This window comes from Hemibagrus wyckioides, linkage group LG05, assembly GCF_019097595.1.
Source record: "Hemibagrus wyckioides isolate EC202008001 linkage group LG05, SWU_Hwy_1.0, whole genome shotgun sequence".
Classification (NCBI taxonomy): domain Eukaryota; kingdom Metazoa; phylum Chordata; class Actinopteri; order Siluriformes; family Bagridae; genus Hemibagrus; species Hemibagrus wyckioides.
In genome coordinates this window covers 7,021,573-7,040,549 of record NC_080714.1, presented here as the reverse complement: position 1 = coordinate 7,040,549, position 18,977 = coordinate 7,021,573, and the positions used below count along the sequence as shown (strand labels likewise).

Here is an 18,977-nt window from a genome sequence, read left to right as displayed (position 1 = left end):
CAGCTTTAATCTACAAAGGGAAGGGGAAAAGTTCAGGCTTATTAGTTACTGATTAAAGGTTGGGATGTCTCAGGCTGGGTTTTATCACCATCTGGGCTCAAGGACACACAATATTGTGCATAGCTCCATATCACCGATAGGTGGAAGTATGTCTACTGACTTCCAGAAGCACAGGGATTTTCCCAGGTGAGATCAGAGATGAAAAAAGCAAAGCGTAATTCACCGTGAGCAGACAGCGTGTCCTTTATACATGTGTAACTATACAATCTTCTAAAGAAAGCTAGGCATCTGTGCCTTCTGTACTTTGTTACTGGGTGATACCATCAAGGAAATACTTGGGAATGCACATGTGTTGGGCCTTTAAGTAGCTTTTAGATCAAAGCTCTAAATGTAATACAATTTAATTCACTTTTTATAGGGATAAAAATTACAAACTACAAAAGAGGTACTCTTGATCGTACCACACCAAGGACAAGAGAAAGTACAGTTTGGTAGTTTTATTTTAGAGGGCGTAGATAAGTACTTGATTGGCTTTTATCTGCCTCATACATAAATAAATAAATAAATAAATAAATAAATAAATAAAATAAAATAAAATAAAATAAAATAAAATAAAATTAAATAAAATAAAATAAAATTAAATTAAATTAAATTAAATTAAATTAAATTAAATTAAATTAAATTAAATTAAATTAAATTAAATTAATATCTATTCACTTATTCTATTTATTTGTTTGTTTGATTTGTTTATTTTTTCATTTATATATTTACTTATTTGTTTATTTGATTCTTAGTCTGTTCATGTCTTTATTTAATTCTTTATTTCTACTTTATTAATTTTATGGGTTTTTTTCTGAATTTATTTATTTATGCATATACAGATTTTCTTACATATTTGTACCATTTATTTATTTGTTACTTATTTGTCTGTTTGTTTATGTACTTGCAGATTGTTTATTTATTTGTTCGTTTGTTTATTTACTTTTCCTGTATAGATGTACATGTAAAGTGATTATGTAAAGTGTAAAGTGTTTGTGTTTGTTATTTGTTTCTTCACTGATATCATTTATTTACTTGTTTATTCATTATTTGTTTGTTTCTAGCTTTCCTTTTAAATTCGAGAAAGAAAAGAACAGAGAGGTCAAGAGGAGGAGATTTGAGGTAGCCCACAGGCTGGTCATATGACCTGTAATACTTCCTGGAGTGGGCGGGTGCGTCTGATTGGACACGTCATGAAGGGGGGCGGGGTAAATGAGGAACTACAAAGGGCAAACAGGTTTGTCTAGTTGCTTTCTTGCTTTTGCAAGTATACACACATGCTTATATATGGACACACACACTCACACACACTCACATTGTTTAGCTGTAGTTTGTAACATATTTCACTTCACCGCAAGAGTGTGAGACATTCCTGGATCTGTAAGCAGTCAGCTACACACACAGGTGAGTCTGTAAAGGTGTGTATGTGTGAGCAATAGTGTGTGTGTGTGTGACTGTGTTGTTTCTTTTCTCTGTCCTGTTAAAACTTTTACGCCAACAAGATGAACTCTTAAGAGTGGCAGAAACCTTAACAAATTCAACTGTAAACTTTTATCAACTGTCTTGTGCTGCTGTTATATCCTGAATGTTTGTCCATCTGTCAGCCCAGTGCCTTTTACTCTTACACAGGATCGTGTAGAGACAAGTCTTATCATTCCACAGAAATCTATCTCGAATTTTTATCCAGCCTTTGCTTTCAACATAATCACATTAGGTCTAGAAATATCTTGCTTCTTGTGCAGTAGAAAGGAGGGAGAAGGCCGGAGAGAGGGATGGTGGAGAGGGGGATGGGGCCTCTACAAGGAAGATTAGGTGAGATAATGATATACAGTAGAAAGACCAGATGAAAGTGATGGCATGGTTTACAGATAGTGAGGGTGGAAGAGAAAGAAAGCTCGTTTTACCCTTTGGCTTGAATGTGAAAGAAAAGGCAAACATGCTTGACCACGTGCCAGACACTAATACTGTATAAGTAGCAGAGGCCCCCTCGCTGTCCAGAGTAACTAAGTTAGCATTTATTAACAAGCCCACGCACACTGAGCTCTCAGTCAAGCTGCCAGAGCTGTGTAGCTGGGGATCATGTTCCCTCTTTCTGAAACCCACGCTGCATTCCTTCCTGTAATGTAGGTGGAACGTACAAGTAGCACTTCACACTATCAAGTACATCAATTCTATGAGATTTTCTTGTGTTGTTCAGTAGATGTTATCATAAAGTGCTGCTATAAGTGTTCAATTTTCAGTGGTGAAGCAAGATCAGGTTTATGCATTCAGTCAAACAGGCATGGCTGGCCCTACTGAATTTTTGATGGCCACCGAAATGTGTGTGTGTGTGTGTCTGTGCATGTACGTGTACATCTGTGTGTATGTACTTGTCTGTGTGTACGTGTCTCTATGTGAACGTCTTTCTGTATGTAGGTGTCTGTGTATTTGTGTACATGTCTGTGTGTGTGTGTGTGTGTGTACGTGTCTGCGTCTGTGTGTATATATGTCTGTGTGCGCGTACATGTACATCTGTGTGTATGTACTTGTCTGTGTGTACGTGTCTGTCTGTGCATTTGTGTACCTGTCTGTGTGTACGTGTCTCTGTCCATCTGTACGTGTGGGTGTATGTTTGTCTACATCTTTATGTATATGTCGGTGTATGTATGTGTCTGTCGGTGTGTGTGTCTGTTTATCTGTCTGTGTGTGTCTGTGTGTGTGTCTGTGCCATGTATATCTGTGTACATGTGTGCGTTTGTATGTCTGTGTGTGTGTCTCTATATGTGCGTCTGTGTACATGTATGTCTGTGTGTGTCTCTATACTCGTGTGTGTAGATTTATGTAAAATCTTTTTCTTTTTTCTTTTTTTTTAACAGAGACTCAATATTTGCATTAAATAAGAAAGTTTGAAGTCACATTACAAATTCTTCATCTGTCTAGTCTGGGTGAATTTGTGTCCACTGCAGCCTCAGATTTCTGTTGTTGGCTGATCAGAGCAGAACCCGATATGATCCTCTGCTGTTGTAGCTCACCTTCCTTAAGTTTCTGTGTGTTGTGCTTTCTTATTAACTCCGAGCAGCCTGACCACTCTCCCCAGACCTCTCCCACCATCCCATTCTGTCCCTGTCTTTTGTTTTTTTTTGCACTGCTCTGTGTAAACTCTAGAGACTGTAGTTATAAGAGTGCAGTGGGCGCACCTTGCGCAAAGGTTCCGTGTTATCTTAAAGCAAACCCTATTGCAGCAAGACCACTGTCACACTGTGTTGTGATCATTGAAGGAAAAGCTTTTGCAAGGTTTTATTTTATTTTTACATTTTCCTCACCAAATGATCTTTTTTTGTGGTTTGCTTGAATTTATGTAGTGGTGGACTGAATGGAAATGATGGACTAGTGATAGAAAACCTACTTTCATACCTACCTTCTACTCTTTTTTTTTTTAATGGTTCTCTTGTATTTGTTTGTGCAGATACAGACAGACCTCAGAGACCTGTATTACCCCGTCTCTGCTGCCTGCAGGCCCTGTTTGCCTGCATTTATGCAAAGCAGTAACAGGAGAAAAGGAGAGCCGTTTGCTGAAAAAACTACCGTTATGTCGGTGGACACTCTTGGGCTGTCTCCACGGCGGATAGCGAAGCCTCCCGAAAGTTCAGACTCCTCACTGGGACCGCGAAAACCGAGTGCCGTGGAGCGCCTGGAGGCTGACAAGGCAAAGTATGTTAAGAGTCAGCAAGTGGCACTGAACAAGCAGCTGCCAGTCATCCGAAAGCCCTTAATGCCCTCCAGTGCACAGCTTCGGTCAGGTGCACCACAACCGACCCGCAAAGTGGCTGCTAATGTCTTCTCTAAACCTGAAGCCCCACCTTTTAACTTAGAACACCTGAGTAGCCTGATTAATGGGGTCTCTGATACAGCTGCACCACCCAAGAGTGAAAAGCCTGGAAAAGGTCAAGATTTTGCAGCAGGCAGTGCCTCTCAGATGCCCTCCTGGACTGCAGGCGAAGAGTCTTTTGTCAAATCCGGTTCATCTCCAACAGCACAAAAGAAAATATCAGGAGACAGTGTTGCAGCCAATGGGTCTTATTCAGTAACAGTACGGCGAGTTGATGTGAGGCCTCAGGTAGTCATGCCACAGATGAGAAAGCCATGCCGAGCACAGCTCCCTGGGCAGCGCGTCCACTCGCAGCTTTTGCAGCTGCTCAGGCCGTACACTCAGACTTCCTCTCCACCACAACCGCTTCAGCCAGTCAAAAGCCGACATGACATCATGAACCTCACCAGCCCTGTGAAATCCCCTGTTACCCCAGTTCTGAGTTCACCGTTCTCTTCCGAACCACAATCACCTGCCTTACCATCCCCGGATAAATCTCCAAAAGCAGTGCCTCCCACCTCAGCTCAGGAACCCCTCCTACCATCATCTCCTGCTGTCACCCACAAGTCCTCAGTTTGCTCCAGGAAACGACGCTCGCTAACACGCTCCAAATCTGACGTGAGCGACCGGTTCTCCCGCGCTGGGGCCGAAGTCGAACGTTTCTTTAACTACTGTGGCCTTGAACCATCAGACTTCCAAGACCTGACGCCTGGTTCTGATATTGCATCCATCTCACGTCTGCGTAGTGCTAGCGCTCCTGCGTCCGAGTGCTCTGAAGGGGAGGGGGGTGAAGACGAGGAGGAGGAATCAGCCAAAGATGAGAAGCCCAGCTATGGTGTTTCAGTCATTGAAAGAAATGCACGGGTGATCAAGTGGCTGTACGGAATGCGCCAGGCCAAAGACAGCACAAAAGTGGCTAACATTTAGCTTGAAAGATCAAAATGACCCAAGGTTGTCCATGTGTAACATGAGTAGCAGCTTGGGTATGTGGTTTTAGGGCAATATTTAGTGAACTACTTTTCACAGTCCAACATCTCCGAGTCTCTTTGACTCCTATAAACCAGCTACAGAGCAAACGATGTGGATCCAACCAATCAGAACAAGGGGGCGTCTCTGCTCGCCTGTCAATCACGCTGTGTGCCATTGCTCTGGGATGGAGGCTTTGGAGGAAATGCTGGATTTGTTTGGTTTTTAAGATTCAAAGCAGGTAGCTGAAGCAAACCTTTTGCTTCGAACCACTGACACCACCTTGTAGTGTATTACAGGTTTCTATTACGGTATCACAGGTGGTATAGAGCTGTGAGGAAAAGTGTCTAGAGCTATCAAGGTACACGCCATGTTTGCTGCTAATTGGATATTAAACATTCTGTTAACTACATATTATTGATATGTATACATGTGTGTTTTTTTTTTGTGTACTATTTCCTTCAATATGAGATTCTGTAATGTATATGCACCAAAAGTATATGTTTTTTTTGCATTCAAGTGTTCAGTATCTGTGTTTAACAGAGTTTGGATTAGTGTTACTGGATCTACTTTATAATATTTGCCCTCTTGTCAGATCTGTATTGTGTTATTGGTTTGTCCTGTGAACTGAGATGATGTTTAAATACAGACACACAGATTATCCATGTTGACCGATGGATTGTCGTGAATAAAATAAATAAAATGAACAAATATTGATTGGAAAGCTGCTGATTGCTGTACAATTATTGTGGCTTAGTCGATCGCTTTTTAAACACGTTGAAACTTTTCACAGCGAGAGAGTTCATTAACTCTAACTGGTATGAAAATGTAGTGGAATTCTAGAGCAGGTGCTGCTTTTTTTTTTCTCCCTCTTGTTTGTTATTACGGACAGGAAAAGCAGAGCAGATAGGGTGCATTCTAAATGCTAGCTTTTGTTCGCTGCGTCCATTAAACGGTAGCGGAACACACCCAGTCCTTTCTTTTCTGTCCTTTCTCTGAATCAACCCTCTCAGAATTGTGCTTCATTCATCTTTACTGTTCTCCATACAAGAAAGAAGCACAAAAATAAAATGTAAAAGCCTAAAAGGAACTGCGTGACGTAGGTGTTCCAATGAAAATCCGATCAAAAGAGGAGAATTTGATTATGACGTATTCTAGCTTTTGGGAAAGCTAACCCCATGGCAGGTCAGGGTATTTTGTTGGGTAGAGTGTCAGGGATTAGTAGGTGTTGAACAGGTGAGATCTTAAATTTCACTCCTCCCAAGAGTCCAGAAAACCCACGTACGATCTTGGCTCGAGTTGGAACGTTAATGTGTCCAAAAATTTCATCAGATTTTCATCTACTAATAATAAAGGTGGCACTAGTATGACCCTGGTTGAAGCATTCCAGAATAAGCTACAGTCATGGAAAGAGTCGATTTCTTCCTGCACCAAGGCTGATGAAGATGAGAAAGGCAGAAAGACTTATGTAAGTGCCTCGTGTTCTCTGTTTATATCTGGGAGGTGGGTTTTTATCTTTACTTTAGGTGATTCCTCAGTAATAATGCATTGATACTGCAATCAGATGTAAAGATTTGTAGACTGGCTTAACTTCAACAAACCAGTTTTATTTGTTGGGCTGTAGTAGATTGAGATATCATGAAAATGTGAGTTCTAAGCACTGCTGTTTGCCCAATCTGGCGTCAAAATGTTACTAAAACACTTTCAAGTCAAGAAGCTTTTATTGATATTTCAACTATATGAAGCTGGTGCAGTGGAAACAGAGTACATCCAGGATCATGGTGCTAAATAAAATGCAGAGATACGTAAAACAACACATATTACAGATACTGCATTACATATAGTATAGTATTGCATATAGTGCATGTGTGCAAAAACATTCATTTGTATTGAAAATAAATCAGACTGAAGACTGAAGTTTTTCATGATCACACAACACATACAGGTTTTTGCAAGTTCTCAGGTTTCCATCTGCTTATTTTTTTTTTTCCAAAAATTGCCCCTAGGTGTGTGCGTGTGTGTATGGTGTCCTGCAAAGGACTAAAATCCCAAACAGGGTGTATTCTCCAATCTTGTGCTGTGTTACTGGGAATAGCTCAAGATCCACTGATGAGGATAAAGAGGAATGAATGAATATACTGTCAATGTACACTGATCAGGCATAACATTATGACCCCAACAGGTGACGTGAATAAGACTGATGATCTCCTCATCATGGCACCTGTTAGTGGGTGGGATATATTAGGCAGCAAGTGAACATTTTGTCCTCAAAGTTGATGTGTTAGAAGCAGGAAAAATGGACAAGTGTAAGGATTTGAGCGAGTTTGACAAAGGGCCAAATTGTGATGGCTAGACCACTGGATCAGAGCATCTCCAAAACTGCAGCTCTTGTGGGGTGTTCCCGGTCTGCAGTGGTCAGTATCTATCAAAAGTGGTCCAAGGAAGGAACAGTTGTGAACGGGTGACAGGGTCATTGGTGGTCAAGGCTCACTGATGCACGTGGGTAGAGAAGGCTGGCCCGTGTGATCCGATCCAACAGACGAGCTACTGTTGCTCAAATTGCTGAAGAAGGTAATGCTGGTTCTGATAGAAAGGTGTCAGAATACACAGTGCATGACTGTTTTGCCAGCAAAAGGGGGAAGCAACAACACAATATTAGGCAAGTGGTCATAATGTTATGTCTGGCAGGTGTAAATAGGAGACATCAAATTGCCTTGATTAAAGAGATAAAGAATTATGACATTATATCATTATTATAATCATCATTTCATTTCGTCATCCCATGCTATGAGTTTCAATTACAATACCAGAGCTCAGCACTGTTTTTGTTAATATGCATGAATGTGAGAGTGAGTATGTCAGTATGGAGGAACTATGTACTATTTATTTGTTATCCTTCATTTTTGCACATTACAATCTTTGCTCAGAGGACAATATTCAACTTCCCCAAGTTAGGACTGAGCAGGAAAAAATGGTTTGAAATTTAATGCATAAATGCATAAATAATAAATTTAACATGGAACAGCTTACAGCAACACTTAAAACCTACTGTGATCCCTTCACTAGCTAGATTTAATAATAATAATGATAATGATAATAATAATAATAATAATTTTTCTTTTACATAAATCACACTGTAGTCTCAAATGGGTTACGATTACTTCATTTTGTTTTATTACTTGAGTTTTCTTTTGAATATTTATCCATTGTTTTTCCCCCCATTTTTTTTTTACTTATCCCAAGGTTGTTTAATTTATTACGCAAAATTGTTTCGAAAAGAATCTGCCCCCTTGAATTCCAGCCCCATTTAACTTCTGGTTTTGACAGTATTCAGTTACAAACACTGGGAAATGGTTTATACACAGTACGTAGAAATGCAAACCGCTATCATTAACCTGCTCTGAACTTCACATTTACCAGTAAGACGACTACAATGGAAATTTAGCTTGGGTTACAATAGATATGTAGAGAAGCTCTTAGCATGAGAATATCATTTCTCCAGGTATATTTGCACGACACATATCCTTCGTGTGAGAAACCGTCACACCCTCCATGTTTCTGAAAAATATGTGACAATGTTCCCTTTTTCCTTTTACAGAACCATGCAGGAATCCCTCTGGCCACAAAGCTGTGCTATGCTATTGGAGGAATTCCATATCAGGCAATGAACATTACCCTGGGCTTCTCCTTCCAGATATTTCTACTGGATGTAGTGCAAGTAAGAAAAGTATCCTCTCAAACGTTGACCTTCCTCAGCATTCTTTTAAGCACAAAGCACAACGCCATCCTACGTCCACTCGAGATAACGTGTATGGCTACATTCTCTCGGACGTTCTGTTGCCAAAAAATGTTTTTCAGCCCATTGCTTCCCCGAAATGGCTGAAATGGTTTGGGATTTATTATTTATGAACAGCTGCTAAAAGCTGCTACGTGATGAAGTCAAACACTGTTGTGGTGTATGTGTGGTCTGTGGTTTCACTAGTCCGCTAATGCAACATTTAAAAAAAAGAATTATTATTCAAGTACTCTCAAATGCCTTGGTGAATCATAGGAGAAATATCTATTATAAATCCAAATCCTGCATTTATATCCTAGTTTTCTATATTTTGTAAAGCCACTTTGTGTCAATGGCTATTGTTTAAACCTCTATACAAAATCAAATTAAATGGAATCGAATGAACTTGAATGACCATAGCTGACCGGAAGTCTACAGTAACACAAATAGGCACTCTTTACAGATACATCAAGCCTTGTAGCATCTATAAAGCTTGTGATATTGCTTTGGTCCCTTGTGCATCATCTTTATGGTGATATTCTTTTTATCTTTTATTTGTGGTTTTGTTTGACGAGAAAATTTAATCTAAGATTTTGAGAATACTATATGCATGTTTTGGGTTTTTTATTGGTTTACTTAATCATGTAATAATTTGTATTACTGTAAATACACATTTAATATCATATCTTACACTAATACTGAGCCTTTGAGCAAGGCACTTAACCCTCTCTGCTCCTGGGTGCTCTACCATAGCTGACCCTATGCTCTGACCCCAACTTTCAACTGGAATTTAATTGTGCTTCAATTTATATGTGACAAATAAAGGCTACCTTTTTTTTTTCTTTTTTACTGAAATCGAAATCGAAATGAAACATAATTAGTGCAGAAAAATCTATACTAGATTCACACTTCACATTCTCCACCCCAGACTCACTCATCCAAACCTCCCCGACCCTCAGAGGAGCGAAAATCTCTCTCATTTAGCCTCACTACTTACTCAGAACCGATTCTAAAACATTTATGAGCCTGTGTGCAATTCTTAATCATAACACATTTATTCTGTGTGTGAAGAGATGTTGTTGTTCTACACAGATACTCGAGCAAAAAGAGAAATAATAGAGTAAAGGTAGAATTACAACAATCGGAGCCTCAAATTCCACGTTTCGACCGCAGATGGTAAATCAGTCACGTTTCACTGAGAAAACACCAGTGAATGCTAGCTAGCATGAGTTAAAGATTAGCTAGCGTGATAACTGACAGTATATAATATGCAACTTTGAATGTGCTGAAAATGATTACATGAGTAAGAATTTATTAAGCACCAGTTTATGAAGCTGTTATATTCTCTTTTTTTTAATCAGTACTGGACCACAGTGTCCAGAACTTCAGGGATAATGTTCGATGTTTGTTCTTCATTCTCTTTATCTGTGTCTTCTATAGATGGAAGCGTTCTATGTCTCTCTGATCTTGTTTGTCACTCGGGTGTGGGACGCAGTAACCGACCCTCTCATTGGGTACCTGGTGAGCAAGAGTGGGCGGACCCCAATAGGCAAGCTCCTCCCTTGGTGGGTGGGGAGGTTGATGGAGAATTTCTGTGTTGCAAAAATGCATTCAATGACTGATTAGTTTAAAAATTGGCATCCATGTTAGCTTTGGTGTGTGGGCTGTGTTCATGTTATAACTTGTGTCTCTTGTGTTCCCTAGGTCAGTTTTGTCCATGCCAATGGGCATTCTGTCTTATGTCTTCCTCTGGTTCATCCCACATGCTGCAGACAGCTCCTCAGTTGGTGTGCCCTGGTACCTCATCATCAGCTGTCTCTTCGAGACTCTAATGAGTGTATGACCTTCTCTACATCATGTTTAATCCTTGGTATATTTAATAAAGATTTTTGGTAAAGGTGTCAGGCCTTTGTATATATTTTATTCTCTGCTACAATATTTTCTTTTACCCTTGGTTTAATGGTTAGCATGTCCGCCTTACACCTTCGGGATTGGGGGCTTGATTCCTGCCTTTGCACTATTTAAATGTGTGTGGAACTTGCATGTTATCTACTTATCACAGGAGTTTCTTCGCCTGAGTGAATGAGCCCTGAGATGGGTTGGCACCCTGTCCAGGGTGTCCCCTGCCTGTCCCTTGTGATAGACTCTAGGTTCCCAGTAACCCTGTGTAGTATAAGTGCTACAGAAACTGGATGGATAAACTAATATATTATGTTATTGCTCTAAAATTATAAAGAGTTGCCTTTTGCAGCATGGGATGTGATTGTAATAGACGTATTGAACTGAACACGAAGAATATGATTAATAATTACATTTAAGTGTTACACTGGAGACTCCATCCAAAGGGGGAAAGCCCTTTTACATGTCATGCCTTGTTGGAAGGAGTCTACAGGATCAGTGCTTTGTAGCAGTCAGACATGAAGCAATAACTTTAAGTTTTCCAAGACAGGAAATTCTTCTGGGTGGAGGGTTTTGATGTTTCCTGGTTGCCTCATAACTTTCAAGAAAGCGAAAACCAAATCACATGAATTCATCACTGATTATTTTTCTCTAACAATATGTTCGGTCTCCGTTTTACTCCTTATCTCCAACCTAAACTTTGACGTTTAGCATCCTGACCACTGATTGCTTATATAATCACATCTTGTTGTCTCCACAGTGCTATCATGTCCCGTATATGTCACTTAATATGTTTCTGGGAGGAAGCGAGAGGGACAGAGATTCAGCCACAGCCTACAGTAAGCCCCATGTTGTGCTGTTCTGGGTTTGAAGCTGGGTTTCTAAGATATTTGATAATAGATGGAATGAAATGGTTAATAGAGGAGTGATTTTCCATAGTTTAACAGCTCTCTCTCACTCTCACTCTCACAGGAATGAGTGCGGAGGTGTTGTCGATGCTGCTGGCTGCTGTGATGCAGGGGCAGGTGTTGAGAGTGTACAACACAGAAAGAGAGAACTCCTGCATGGACACGGACAATAGCGTCGAGTTCACATTCAGCACCCCGTCTCCTTCCGTTTCTTCTCTACAGAACACGGTATAACTACTGAACACACACTAGTGCATATAAAGACTTCAATCATTAGACTATGTGAATAACTTAATGTCACATATGAAATCATGCAGCTGTATTTGGTGCATCTATCAGATCCCATCTGTTATGTAAAATTTATATAATTTGAGTGGTAGTTGTATTTTCACAGCCTTTTTTCACCTCAGCTTTCATAATCAATGCCAGTGTCTATCTAGTTTCCTGCTAATTGGTATTGTTTCACTGGTAGCAACATTACTTAGATGTTAGCTAGCTATAGGATTCAACAAAATTGTCCTAAGCCTTGTCTTGTTTCTATACAAATCCTGCTGCAAATAAAAATTGCAGGGAGATTTATGTTAATGTATTATGACCATCCCATGTATTATGACCACTTCAAGATGCCTGAGAGGTTTTCCATTTCAGACAGGATTCCACATTATTCAATGAACCAGGTGGTAGTAGCTCAAATGGTTAAGGCTCTGGGTTGTTGATTAGAAGGTCAGGGTTCAAGCCCCAGCAATGCCATACTGCTATTGTTGGGCAATTGAGCAAAGCCCTTAACCATCTCTACTCCAGAGGCACTGTATCATCAACTTCCTCAGCTGGGATATGCAAAGAAAACTATTCCACTATGCTGTAATGTATGTGTGGCGATAATAAAGGCTTCTTCTTCTTAAAGATCCATACGTCTCAGACCACGGCTACGTCTTAGTCAGCATCCTAGCTTGTGAATCAATATTATGTACACAAGTCTCACTACACTGTTGACTACATTTCCAGCAATATTCTAATTTCCTTACCAGTCACTGTAAAAACCCAAACATATAAAGTTTTAAATGTCGCATAAATCCGTTAGCATGATCATACATGTTTCTGTTTATAGAATGTCAAATAGAGTCAGTAAGGGAACATAGTGTGCATTAATGGATTTTGCTGTGCAGATTGGACTGAAGGTTCCAGTGGATTGGAAGCATTTTGCGATTGAGAAAGAAAGCCCTTAAAGTGAATAACTCCCGGATCAGTGCCCTGATTAGTGAACTAGGGAGCTGATTGAAGCCGCATCCCACATCCCACTCTTCTGTCCCCTGATTATTTTTCTCAGTGCATTGCGAATAGTTTCATTCCTTCACACGACAGCAATTTCTCACGTCCATTTTCTCTGCTTATAGGTATATTTAACACTTTAACTTCCACTAAATTATTCATTTAATCTTATCGCCTATGCTATAAACATTTTTTCCCTCAACAGCCTCCTCGAAGCTTGCTGTAATTGTTACTGGAAAACCACAAAGCCAACCATTCTAGTCTTCTAACCAACTGTCTTTTTTGTGTAGAAAACCTACAGTTTTATCTCTGATATTTATATCTCTTTCAGCACTGATCTCCTCGCAACAAGCTTCACCGTATTAACCACTGCAAACGTTTTAAAGGCATTTAGCACCTGCCATACAAGTCCCTGTGTCAGTTCTTACTGTAGAAACAGTAATGTATTAGAATGAGTGTATTAATATAATCCTGGCCTTCAGAGCTGCTGCTTAGAGAAAATCAATCAGAATCGAGCATTCCATAGAGCTATGATATAAGAGACCTGAGCTTGTCTTTTTCCTCTAGAGTGTTTATTATCCATGATTCATCTGTGGTCAGCACTGCTGTAGGAAGGATATTTTTAGCTGGTGGACTGTATCTCAACCCTGCAGTGACATTGGTTTAAAACCCCCAGCAAAGCTGATGTACTAACCTGTCAGTATCACCGCTGTGCTGTGAATTAGTCCCCTCCAAAGTCTCTGCAAAGATGTTCACTTTTCACACATGGACAAATTGTGTATAGGAGTAGATGGACTATTGAGCAATAAATATATATATATATATATACATATATATATATATTTCTATTTAGCGATTAAATAAACTGACAGCTTGAAGTGTGTATTGTGTGTGTGTGTGTGTGTGTGTTTTCCTCGTCAGCGAGCCGCCTTCATGACTTCGGCTCTGATCCTGGGCGCGCTCTTTTTCCTCTGCTGTATGGTACTCTTACTGGGAGTGAAAGAACTAAGTGGTGCGTATGCTATTCACAGTTTTGAGGTATTTCACCTTCCTCACTCTGACAAAGGTCAACCTTTTATGTGGTCATGTAAACCAACCAGACCAGCTCCTTAATCTTGCTGTAGCAAGTTCGGTTTCCGTTTGCATTAAAGGTGGATGCTTGTTTTGCCCGTCTGAAACTGTGCTCTATTTAGGGCCTGCAGGTGTTGAGATAGAGAGGCGCTCGTCATACCGTGCTGATCTGAAGAAACTGGTTGGCCACGTCTCATATCAGCGCCTGGTGCTTGGCTTCCTGTTCACTTCTATCGCGTTCCAGGTCAGGGCACAAAGCAGATCAGAGCAGTAGTGCAGCAGTTCATGTATGGAACCGCATAGCCCTCTAAGTAGCAATTGTAATAAGACGATAACAAAAGTTTGTGTTTAAAAATTATAGCATTTTACATAGACACCTAATTACTCGAAATGATACACAGCAGATTCAAAAGGAATAGCTAAAGTGTAGCTATTAAGGACTGTACAAAACTTTAAACACTACATTTCTATAGATTTTCCCCTTGTTTTGGTCACTTGCCAATTCCCACCCATCACTCACCTCTTCCTATGACATCAAAGCTACCAACTGGGCACGATGAAAGCTAACACGTACATTATCCACAAGATACAAGCCAGGAAAGTGCTATCCACCCTCTTCCACATAAATGACCTCATTTGGTCAGTGACCACACCCTCTATTGGCTAGGGTTTATATGATTGACAGAAGAGAGTAACACCATCCCTCCCACCCAGAGAGCATGGCCAGTTTGGCCAAACTTCCAATCTCCCAGTGTTTACAATCTTTTTTTATTTAAAATGAGAGAGAATTTCTTTACCTATAGTTCCTTGAACATAACATGTACCTCATATAAGAACTTTTGTTTGAAGCTTTAATGGAACTGTCACCTTTCAGATGGCTTTAGGAAACTTTGCATTGTTCTGCATCCATGTGGCAGGATTGGGAGCTCAGTTCCAGTATCTCATGTTGGCTATACTGGTGAGTGTCAATACCTATACACTGTTTGTCCTACTGAGTCGTGGAGAACCTGAAGTCTATGCCAGGAGACTCTGGGCACAAGGCAGGTTACACACTGGGCAGGATGCCAGTCTATCCCAGGGCTCAATCACACACACACTACAGACAATCTAGAGATGCCAATCAGCCTGCATGTCTTTGGACTGGTGGAGGAAACCGGAGAACCTGGAGGAAACCATTGAGGTACAGGGACAACATCCAAACTATATACAAAGACAGGAATTGAACCCCCAACCCTGGAGGTATGAGTCAAACATGCCACTTGTATATACTGTAATTACCGAATGCAGCCTGCTAACAGTTTGTCTGCCACATATCTGGAAAACAGAGCGCCACAGCACCACCGTTAAGCAGATGTTTAGGTGATGGATCTTTCTTAGTAGTTATATACCATAGTGTTGATTGCCCTTAAATGAATGTATTAAGCACAAGAATATTCCAAAAGCCCATTTGTTAAGAGTGAAAATGTCCTGGCACAGAAATCATACCAGTCCTGTTTTTTCAGCTATATTATAATAGGCTGTTGTATACATCAGAAATATTTTACTGCCTATTAACTGTGCTCCCAGAAATAGGAAACATTAAACAGCACATCCAAAATACAGTGCAACTGCAGCCGGATCAGACAGTGAGAGAAGACACAAATTATACAGACGAGAGACAGACATTACAACAGCATTATGATTACACAGACATGATATGGTGTCAGTGTGTGCAAACTGAAATGGTAAAATTTTGAGCTGGTCCTGTTAGAGTTGCCATGGACAGGGACGGACACGTCACTGGATAGCATCTGGAAAACAAATTTTCAAGGACCTGTAGGATCTCTACTAAAGTCAAGTGTGCATTAACATGGCCCAACTGTCTGTATTGCATCACAGAAATTCATACAAACTGTGTATGATTTTACTTCAGACTATAAATAATTACATATCAATAGGAATTATTTTTATACTGAATAATTGTCTATAGTGTTTTGTTAATTACGTATGCCTCATATCTCCAGATATATCCTTGATTATCTCCATTCTGTCATTCTTCCCATTCTTCAGGGGTTCCCTCTGAGTACTCTGGTTTCCTCTTCTCTATGTAAAGCCATGTGTTGTATCTCTAAATTGTCCATAGTGTGTGAATGATGTGTGGGTCCTGTATTTGTGCCCTGGGATAGAGTGCAGTCTCCCCATGAATGAGTGGTACAGAGAATGGATGGATGGACCTAGAAACAGTTTAAATTGAAGCAATGGAGTCAATAGAGTAAAGAGTAATAAACTGAAAACTGTAAACGTTGTTATGTGGTTGCATTTTTGTATTGTCTAGGTTTCAGCTACGGTGTCAGTGCCCATGTGGCAGATGGTTCTATTGAGATTGGGAAAGAAGAAAACTCTCTTTATCGGCCTACCTGTGAGTTCAAACCCTTTGGTTCTGATGATGAAAGAGGAGAGCGGGTTAATAACAGTGCTGCTGTTAAATATTATTATTATTATTATTATTATTATTATTATTATTTTATGTTCATTTATTGTATTGTTTCAGATATTCATCCCTGTTTGGCTTGACATATGCTTCCACGTCTTTCAACAGATCTTTATTCCTGTTATGATAGTCCTAGCGTCTGTCTCCGAAAACTTCCCAGTCTACATGATCATGTGCATTCTGGTTGGCATCAGTGTAGCTACACTCTTCTTGTTACCATGGTGCGTAAAGCCAAAGATCTAGCTCTACTTTACTCGATTTTATTCATCCTTTTTAACCAGAGCAGTGGCAGCAGCGTGTTGTGTCCATCCTTTAGCCCTTCTATTCAGGCCTTTTTTTGAATTGTTTGAATGGATCTTGCCTTGACTTTATAAAAATATAGTTTGGATATTGGACTCATCCAATGATGCAATGCTTGATTTAAATAAAAAACCTGAAGCTGGTGGTCTTGCATTCTGTTTTATGCAGAACAGAAATCAGATAGTAAATACTGAACTAATCAGGGTTTATCTCGCAATCGAAGAAAATGCATGTTTAACAAAAATGATCGGAGGATATTATTATGAATATGGATCATGTGCATGTTTCTCAAGGTCCATGTTGCCAGACGTGGTGGATGAGTTCATGGTTGCGAACCCTTGCTGCAGGGCGATGGAGCCGCTGTTTTTCTCCTGCTCCTGCTTCTGTAACAAGCTTGGAGGAGGTCTCTCTGCTGGCATATCCACCATGACACTACAGTGAGTCATCACACACACACACACACACACACACACACACACACACACACACACAGCCACAGCAGCAGCACTGTAGCAGGCTTCTTTAAAGAGACAGTAAGGCTCTTTTTCCATTAGGTGAGGCTCAAGTAAGTGCACCAGTGTTTCTCGGTTTCATTATAATTTTAGAATCATCAAGGCAAGGCAAATAATCTCCCTCAAATCCGATGTATGAATGGAAATTTCTTCCAAGTTTTCCCCACAGTTACCAAACTATCCTTGTAGGCAGTAGGGAACTACACAAGTCTGCATGAGTGGGTCAGTATAAACACTACAACAGTACATTTCACATTCTGTTCCTCAAAGCCTGACAGGTTATAAAACAGGAGCATGCAGCCACAGCGGAGGAGTTATCTTGGCATTACGCCTGCTTTTGGCACCGATTCCCATCGTCCTACTGCTGGTGGGTCTGGTCTTCTTCTATCTCTACCCCATCAATGAAATGCAGCGAGTGAGCCTCCAAAAAGACCAGGAAGAAATGAGGTAATAATACAGGGTTATGGTTATGCTTCTTCACAGAAGTGCTGGCATGTAAACGCAAAAAAAATAAATAAAAAACACTGTGATACAGAGTACTCACAGATGTTAGACAATCAAAGACACGTACACAAAGGTCTCTGTGTCGAACAGAACAGAAACACAGCTAAGCATCGACACAGAGAATGTAGAGAAAACAGAATTAGTGGGTTGTCATTAATTGGGATTAAATGAAGCCAGCAACCATAAACGTATTGTCAGCTACCTCTAATTAGACTAACAGCTAGTTTAGAAAGGCTGTTTAAGCATATCTGAATCTGTAGCTTAGCCTTTATTTAAAATGAAAAGCTAAGTTCTTGGTGGTTGTGAGTGTTTTCTGTTCATTTCTACACAGAGTCAAGTCCCAAAATAATCACGATGTCACAATATCCACTTCATCCAGTGTGAAATATTCTACTTCCCAGCCGAGAGGATTTCCCTCAGCTTCTGCGCAAGAGCACTGCACTGCAGATCATAACGCTAGCTTAGACTGCATGTTGGAGCGGCCATTTTATAAACCAAAATGGAGGTCGATAAGCAACACGGCTGTATCTCAAATCAGTATATATCAGTCTTCACCGAACAGTAATGAGACACGCTCAAAGAGAGAGGTAGTCACATGGGTGTAGCATAAGAGAGAGAAAAGAGAGGGTATAGTATCCATTAAACTGTTCAAATTTTATGACTGGTCAAATTCATCTAGATAATGATGTCCCACGTGACACACTGTAAATAAATAAATAAATTGTTGAGAAAAACAAGGCGACTTGATGCAGTTGTCTCAACAACTATTTTATAGTTCTTCTCAGCAACAATAAATTGTTTAGCCAACCTAAATTTCTTTGTCCATGCAATGTTGATTGTCTTATTTTACTAATAAAGGCATTCTTGTCACAGCAACTGAAACAATTACTGTTGTTGAGTCAGTTTGTTTTTTTCTGTTTACTGGATGAAAAATTTTCAATTACCAAAATAAGGTATTACTAGTCGTCATATCCTTTTTTTTCATTATTAAAAAAGTCTATTTACAAATGACAAACATGAACTTAATACTTTTCCAGTTTATTTCAGCTGGAAGTTGTACCTTGGGTCTTTGTTTGTGACATAAGACCATTGACACAACACTGTTTCAGTTTAACATTTTGTTTTTAAGGGAAAGCACACGTTGGGCGGGCATCAATCTTTTTAAACTAACGAGAAAGTTAGTGACTTCTTATGTTAATGACCTCTTTTATGTTAAAATCAAGGTAAATGTCTCATTTCCTGATCCCTTTAAGCTAGGGGTGTCCGGTCCTGCTCCTAGAGTGCTGTGAAGGTTAGCTTTAACTTAAATGGAACATTTTAACCAGCTAATCAAGGTCTCCATGATTACAAGAAATTTCTTACAAGAGACAGGTTGGAGCTAAACTCTGTTGGACACGGGCCATGCAGAATCAGGTTT

At 39.9% G+C, this 18,977-nt stretch overlaps 2 protein-coding genes across 4 annotated transcripts; both read left to right on the top strand.

Annotated features, from left to right (window-relative positions):
* Window positions 1–1,228: 1,228 nt before the first annotated feature.
* mfsd2al2 (major facilitator superfamily domain containing 2a-like 2) lies at window positions 1,229–18,439 on the top strand. Of its 3 annotated transcripts, none has more exons than XM_058390130.1 (14): window positions 1,229–1,443; window positions 8,451–8,570; window positions 10,068–10,192; window positions 10,332–10,464; window positions 11,287–11,365; window positions 11,499–11,662; window positions 13,625–13,715; window positions 13,897–14,018; window positions 14,649–14,732; window positions 16,089–16,172; window positions 16,353–16,465; window positions 16,838–16,981; window positions 17,327–17,503; window positions 17,892–18,439. In XM_058390130.1, the coding sequence occupies exons 2-14, from the start codon at window positions 8,517–8,519 to the stop codon at window positions 18,163–18,165; spliced, it is 1,644 nt and encodes a 547-aa protein (XP_058246113.1). In that variant the 5' UTR covers window positions 1,229–1,443; window positions 8,451–8,516; the 3' UTR covers window positions 18,166–18,439. The 3 variants fall into 3 exon arrangements, with proteins under 3 accessions (XP_058246113.1, XP_058246112.1, XP_058246111.1); XM_058390129.1 differs by lacking the exon at window positions 1,229–1,443 and adding an exon at window positions 5,846–6,320 and having other exon boundaries at window positions 13,906–14,018; XM_058390128.1 differs by lacking the exon at window positions 1,229–1,443 and adding an exon at window positions 5,847–6,320.
* Window positions 3,608–4,813, top strand: fam110a (family with sequence similarity 110 member A). The gene has a single exon (XM_058389414.1). The coding sequence runs from the start codon at window positions 3,608–3,610 to the stop codon at window positions 4,811–4,813; it is 1,206 nt and encodes a 401-aa protein (XP_058245397.1).
* Window positions 18,440–18,977: the final 538 nt, after the last annotated feature.